Raw genomic sequence first — 7588 nt, forward strand, 5'->3', positions numbered from 1 at the left:
GGAGGAGGAGGAGGAGGAGGCGAAGAAAATGAGAGGAGGAATTAACCTCGCATTCCGTGAGCTTCCTGATATGGGGAAGTTGATTGATTGATATACACTCGCTCGATGCGATGCCTTGCTTACCTCTCGCCATACGGTGTTCCAGAGCTATAGAGATACCAGGAAGAGCTGTCTCGTCCACCCTCCCCCCTCCACCCTCCACCTCCCCCCTCCACCCTCCACCTCCCCCTCCCCATCCCTTCTCCCCCTCAACCCTCCTCCCTCACCCCTCCCCCTCCACCATCCACCCCCTGCCATGCACACCGCGTTATGCTGCTACCCGGTCATTACTCCCAGCACGCGCATGTGCTGCCACCTGTCAGCCGGGTTGAAATAAATCACAGTGTGTGTGTGCGTGTGTGCGTGTGTGTGTGTGGTGTGTGTTGTGTGGTCGGTGTGTGTGAGAGTGTGTGTTGCGCTGCGTGCGTGCGTGCGTTGTGCGTTGCGTGCCGTGCTGGGTGAGTGCGTAGCGTGCGTGCGTGGCGTGCTTAGCGTGCGTGCGTGGCGTGCCGGCGTGGTGTGTGGTGGTGTGTGGTGTGATTGCCGTGCGTGCGCGCGTGCGTGCGTGCGTGTGCGTGCGTGCGCTGGGTTGCGTAGTGTGGCGGGTGCGTGCAGCGTGCGTGTGTGTGTAATGTATGTCTATTGTGTGTGTGTGGTGTGTGCCGTGCGTGCGTGTGTGTGCGTGCGTCGTTGCGTGTGAGCCGTGCTGGCGTGCGGTGTGTGGGTGTGGGTGTTGCTGCGTGGTGTGCTGTGCGTGGGTGTGGCGGTGCGTGCGTGTTGGTTGCGTCGCGTGCGTGCGGTGCGTGCGTTGTGTGTGTGGGTTGTCATGCAGGGCCGTAAACTAATCTCCTGTTTGTCCATTCGTCGGTTAGAAAATTTTGCAGGCCGCAGGAAGTAAATCATAGGCGCGTCCGCGCCGCATCTGCTAACCTTCTGGCTCTCAATCCATAGCGTCGAGCCGTTGACCACTTCGTCGCCACAATTCCCGTATTTACCTTAAGTAAGAGAGAACTTTCCCCCTCCATTGGCACATCGTCACCTTTTTTTGACCCTTACCCCAGATTCGGACCATCCCAAGTCCTTTTCGCGCTCGCACCCCTAACTCCCAAATATCAAGCCGTACTGTTCAAGCGTTTAGATTGTCCTTACTTTGACGGACGACGGCCGCACGGACGAAAAAACGTTGCGATCTACACGCTGCATCTGACTTGTCAGATAGACTTAAAAACATACAACTGCGCGGCGCGCATTCACTTACACACGCACGCACGTCACGCTGCAAATGCACGCACACATTCCATCATACTCACGACCACTTTACGGCGCGCGCGCACACTGGTGCGCAGACGCGACGTCACGGCACCACATACACCGTGCGCGCACGCACGCGACGCACAACTACGCTGCACGCACGTGGTTTAGTTGCTTGGGGCACGCACACCCGCACCCACACACACGACGCACGCACGCACGCACGCACGGCACGTACACACACACAGGCACTCCACACACCACACAGGTCAACACCACACAACGACACACAACACCACACAGCGATGCTAACAAACGGCTTACGAAGCCGGCAGCAACCGATTCTCGGCGCGTTGTGACAGCTGCCGTCGCGGGCGCGCTGCGATCGGGGTAATTGAACGCGCCAATCGCGCCGCGCGGTCGGTCCGTTTACAGCGCGTGAAACCCACCACCCGCCTCGGCTCAGCAGACCGGGTCCCGTGGGCCACTCGGCGCGTGACGTATCACCTGCGAAGCAGTCGCGCCACGGCAGACGATAGTAGCGAAGATGTGGAGAAGCTGCTGTGCTGTTGCTTACGGTTATGCGCACAGTACATCGCAGGGTAACGTGCACATCCCAGAGCTTTCGTGAACTGCCATCAGACCTGCGCCGCGGCTTACAGCGTGGTGATGTTACTTCGTTCGCGCTATACGTGTGTGTGGTGTGTGTGTGGTGTGGTGTGTGTGTGGTGTGGTGCTGTGTGTGTGTGGTGTGCCGTCCGTTGTGTGTGTGGTGTGCGTGCGTGCGTGCGTTGCGTGCGTGGCGTGCGTACGTGCTCGTCTGTCTTCGTCTGTCTGTCTGTCGGTCTGTCTGTCGTCGTCTCTCGCTGTCTGTCTGTCTGTCTGTCTGCTGTGTATGCTGGTGTGTGTTGTTGGTGGTGGTGTGTGTGAGTGTGTTGTGCGTGCGTGCGTGGCGTTGCGTGCATGTCCTACGTGTGTGTGTGTGTTGTTTTATTATGTTTGTTGTTGTTGTTGAATATCTTGTTGTTGATTCGTTGTTGTGTTGGTTTTTGTTGTTGTTGTTGTTGTTGTGTGTGGTTGCGTTGTGCGTGTTGTGCGTGTGTGAGTGCGTAGTAGCGTGCGTTGTGCAGTCTGGTGTGCTATGAAACTTGATTTTCACCGTCATGCGCTGTACTGTGCGTACTGTGCTACACATGTTCTGCTGCTCGCGGTACTTTGTGTTTTTTTACCGTACTGTAAGCCCGTGGCAGCAACTTGTACGCGTGCAACCATGAGAGAGAGAGAGATAGAGAGATAGAGGAGGGAAGGGAAGAGAGGGACGGGGAGGGAGGGAGAGAGAGCGAGAGAGGAAGAGAGAGAGAGAGAGAGGGGAGAGAGGGAGAGAGGGAGGGGGGAGGGAGGGAAGAGAGAGAGAGAGGAAGAGAGACGAGATCGGAGAGAGGGGGAGGGAGAGGGGAAGAAGGCAAGGAGAGGGAAGGAGGGAGGCGAGGCGGTAGAGAGGCAGAGTAGAGAGAGAGGGGGAGGGGGGGGGGGACGAGACAAAGATGCAGAGAGAAGGGAGAGAAAAAGAGAGGGAGAGAGAAGAAAGGCGATAAAAGGAGAGAGGAGGGCGGGGAGGGGAAGGAAGAGAGGAAGAAGAGAGGAGGAGAAGAGAGAGAGAAGAGAGTCGAAAGAGAGAGGGAGAGAGAGAGAGAGAGAGAGAAAGAGAGAGACAGAGAGGGGGGACGAGATTGTTGTCTCTGCCATTATATTACGTATATGGGTCGTTGACCTCCATTTCACTACAGGTATACATATCACGTGTGGACCACGTGCTGACACAACGAATACAGCGTGCGTGCGTGCGTGCGTGGCTACATAACTGCGACTGCACGCGTGTACGTGCGTGCGTGAGTGCGCGCGCGGTAACACGCCTCGCACTGGCAGCGAGTCCTGTGCGCGCGTGCACGCGCTGTCAGCCAAAGGCGCGCGAACGTGAGTGACCGCTCGTCTCGCGAGATCTCGCGCGATGCATCTGTACATGTGTCAGGAGGCAGTCGGCAGCGTTAGCGGCGGCAGCGGCAGCAGCAGTAGCGAGCGACAGACGCTTAACCCAGACAAGCAAGCTACCTACCGATCGACAACGACAATGGCACCGCCGCCCCCGCCGCTGCCGACAACGACGACGACGACGACGTCACCGCTCATGCGTGCGCCCACCGCCGCTCTGCGCGACGCGGAGGCGACGCGCGCGCCCTCCGACGACGAATGCGGCCTCGTGTGTCGGCCGCGATGGGCGCGCCACCTAGCGAGTCTGCAGCTGTTCATGCTCACGTACAGCGTCGTGTGGCTGGCGCATGGCGGGTTTTACGCCTACCTTGTCGGCTCCATCACGACGATCGAGCGACGTTTCCGGTTCCCGTCGCGACAGATCGGCGTGCTCATATCCATCAACGAATTCTTCCACGTGGCTCTCGTCGTCTTCGCGAGTTACTTCGGCGGTAAGGGACACAAACCGCGAGTGCTGGCCGCTGGCGTTCTCGTTTGCTCTGCTGGCGTGCTCGCGCTCAGTCTGCCACACTACGTCTACGGCGCCGATCGTCGCGCCACCACCTCCGCTGACCTCAACGTGACCTCGCTTGTCGGACCGCCCGTGTGTCGGCGCGGGTGGACGGGCGGTGATGGCGGCGGCGACGAGGACGCCGTCTGTCGGCGGGAGTCGGCGTCCAATAGGAACGCGTATTTCATCATGGCGGCCGGGAAGGCGCTTGTCGGTATCGGCGGCTCGTCGCTGTACGCTCTCGGTACGAGTTACATCGACGACAACGTCAGCCCCCAGAGGTCAGCACTGTACCTCGGTAAGTCTACCGTCGCCATGACAACGCATTCTTTTTTTGATGATTGAGATATTTTATATTTAACTATTATGTATACGTTGTCATTCATTCGTTCATGCGTTCGTTGATTCATTTATTCATTCATTCATTCAATCATTCATTCATTTATTCATTCATTCAATCATTTATTCATTCATTCATTCATTCAATCATTCATTCATTTATTCATTCGTTAGTTCGTTCTTTCCTTCGTTCGTTCATTTGTTCTCTCATTTATTCATTCATTTATTCATTCATTCATTTAATCATTCAATAATTCATTAATTCATTCGTTCGAATCGTTCGTTCGTTCATGCGTGCATGAATGCATAATATGTTTAATGTGTGTGCCCTCCATTCTACATACAGGCGTTGTCTACTCCATGCGCACGTTCGGTCCAGTTCTTGGCATGATTCTCAGTGCGGTCTGCGCAGGAATATACGTGGTGCCATCTGGTGAGCGAAACTGTAGTTAATTTTTAGTAGTCACTAAGCGAGTTATTGAACTTATTGTAACAGGTCGGTCGGTATTGGTTGTTTCGTTGCGTCAATTAATTTCCATGCTGTGATGTAGTTATTGTTTGTACTTGAACGCACTGAACAAACGTATATCTTACGTATATACAAATCTCTTTTATCCACTCTTGATATATATATATATATGTATAAGTGTGTGTATGGGGGGGGGCGTGCGTACGTGCGTACGTGCGTGCGTGGCTGTGTCGTGTGTGTGTGTGTGTGTGTGTAGTGTGTGTGTGTGTGTGTGTGTGTGTGTGTGTGTGTGTGTGTGTGCGCGCGCGTGTGTGTGTGCGTGCGTGCAGTATATATATATATATACGTGCGTGTGTGTATATATATATGCATAGATGTATGTACGTATACACATGCATACACTGCGCGCGTACAGACCCTCCGCCGGACCTCACGCCGTGGGACCCACGCTGGATCGGCGCATACTGGCTCGGCTTTGTCATACTCGCCGCCATCTTGGCCGCCGTTGCCATCCCGATGGCGATGTTTCCGCGTCGGTTGCCTAGCAACAAGAAGACGGCGAGGGAGGACGATGACGTCACGACGGCGCTGGCGGGGGAGCGGGAGCACACGACGGCCGACGGTGACGTCATCATCAACGTCATCGTTTCTAAACCGAAAGGTAAATTGCTATTTACATGTTGATCCGATTTCGAATTATATTAAACTTAACTAATCAGTGATTAAATCTCAAACTACGTTTATCAAACTAAAATCACAATCACCTAGTTGAATCACCAATGAATCACTGATAAGAAATCATCAATCAATTTTTTCAATCTTACACGGAGACGCTATAAGCACGACCTGAGTAGCTACGTTTCAATAAATCTCAAATCAATAAGTCTTGCAATCGAACCATAAATCGATCAATCGTCTAGTCAGATCACAAATCAATAAACTACGTAATCGAATCACAAATCAATTATTTGTATATTAGAATCGACGATAATCAATCGATAATTTTCTATCGCGTATGATGGGAAACAGCCGCGCCTGGTGCGGCCACCAGTTAATCAATCACAAATCATTAATTACGTAATCGAATCGTCCATAATTAATCAATAATATTCGATCACACGCAGAGTTGCTGCACTCACTCCTGGACCTGCTGCGAAACCCTGTGTACGTGTGCGTAGCGCTCGGCGCATGCGTCGATCTGCACGTGGTCACGGGTTACTTCGTATGGCTTCCTAAGTTCATCGAGACACAGTTCAGTCAGCCTGCCTTCAGTGCAGCAATAGTAGCAGGTAAGCGCCATCCTCTACGTTCATTCTGCTGCTCGCTGTTCCTGCTCTTCCTCTTTCTTCTTCTTTTTCCTCTTCTTCTTCTTGTTCTTCCTCTTTGTTGTTGTTGTTGTTCTTCTTCTTCTTCTTCTTCTTCTTCTTCTTCTTCTCCTCCTCTTCCTCCTTTTTCTTCTTCTTCTTCTTCTGTTCGTAAATAATAATGGAAAATATAAATACAGTAACAATATATATATATATATATATATATATATATATATATATATATATAATACAAAAATAAGAAAACTAGCATAGTAATCAATGAGGTAACTACTGAATAACTACATAATACTGATAGGATATGTATGATAATATAGTATATTATAGTATAATACTATAGGAGCTGATAACGTCTTCCTGCGCAGCTCTAGCGACGCTGCTGCCCTCTTGCGTGGGTTACATCGTCGGTGGTTTACTTATCAATCGGCTGCGACTCAGCTGCAAGGGCATAATACTCATCGTCATCGTCGGCAACGCCATCTACGGCACGCTAGGTGGCGTTGTTCCGATGTTTCTTGGCTGTGACGACGTGCCGTTTGCAGGACATGTGGGCGCCGACGGGTAAGCAGGTCTTCAAATTATGGAACAATATTTTAGAGATTTTTTTTTAATTATTAAGGACGATGAATTAATGATTAGTGAATCCTTATTAATGATTAATAAGATAGATGTATTTAGTAAGTTACTTAGTAATTATACTTTTTAAATAAAGGTAATTTACTAGTTCTGAGGTAGCATCGAATGACTGTCTTTAGTAAGCGAAAGACCGACGGAGTGAATGGAAAATTATACAAATCCAACGATGGCAATAATAATACTAATAAAGTAATTAAGTTCGCTGACACATTCGCCTAGCGAATTGGGTATTTTTACATATCTTACTGCATAACAGAACGTTCTCTTGTTTGCGCGCAGACTTGATGTTACAGAGCCGTGTAACGTCGATTGTCGCTGTGATAGCGCCACCTACATGCCGGTATGTGGCGCCACCGGTATCTCGTTCTACTCGCCCTGCCACGCGGGCTGCTCGGGTATGGCGCTGACGGATAATCCACTAGTACAGGTACTCTACCAATACACACACGCGCGCACGCACACGCACGCACGCACACGCACGCACGCACGCACGCACGCACACGCACGCACGCACGCACGCGCACGCACGCGCGCACACACGCACGCACGCGCGCACACACGCACGCACGCACGCACATATCTTTTTTTCTACATATCTTCATTATCTATCTTTTACATACATTCTATATAATTCTACATACATTCTATATATTTCTACATACATTCTATATATTTCTACATACATTCTATATATTTCTACATACATTTTATATATTTCTATTTTTAGTATGTACATACTAAAAGATAGATGATGAAGATGAGTAATAACATGACTAACATGTTGTTTCTCTCCTGCAGAACTTCACGCACTGCGCATGCGTCGACTACGCGACGACAGGTATGTGTAAGAAGGAGTGCGGACACTATCGAGCGTACGTCGCCGTTACTAGCGTCAAGGAAATCCTAGCATCCCCGACACAGATCGCTATCATCATGGCCACCATCAGGTATACATCGACACACAGACATTTATATATATATATATATATA

General features: G+C 51.0%; 1 protein-coding gene across 1 annotated transcript in view; it reads left to right on the top strand.

Annotated features, from left to right (window-relative positions):
• Positions 1-3475: 3475 nt before the first annotated feature.
• The window catches only part of LOC106808907 (solute carrier organic anion transporter family member 3A1-like), a 5006-nt gene continuing 893 nt past the window's right edge, over positions 3476-7588 (top strand). Inside the window, exons 1-7 of the mRNA XM_014811822.1 lie at positions 3476-4127; positions 4515-4601; positions 5053-5298; positions 5762-5926; positions 6328-6523; positions 6878-7025; positions 7397-7545. Coding sequence (XP_014667308.1) covers positions 3476-4127; positions 4515-4601; positions 5053-5298; positions 5762-5926; positions 6328-6523; positions 6878-7025; positions 7397-7545 — 1643 coding nt within the window. The remainder of the gene's footprint in view (positions 4128-4514; positions 4602-5052; positions 5299-5761; positions 5927-6327; positions 6524-6877; positions 7026-7396; positions 7546-7588) is intronic.

The sequence above is a fragment of the Priapulus caudatus genome, unplaced genomic scaffold (assembly GCF_000485595.1).
Source record: "Priapulus caudatus unplaced genomic scaffold, Priapulus_caudatus-5.0.1 Scaffold313, whole genome shotgun sequence".
NCBI lineage: Eukaryota > Metazoa > Priapulida > Priapulimorpha > Priapulimorphida > Priapulidae > Priapulus > Priapulus caudatus.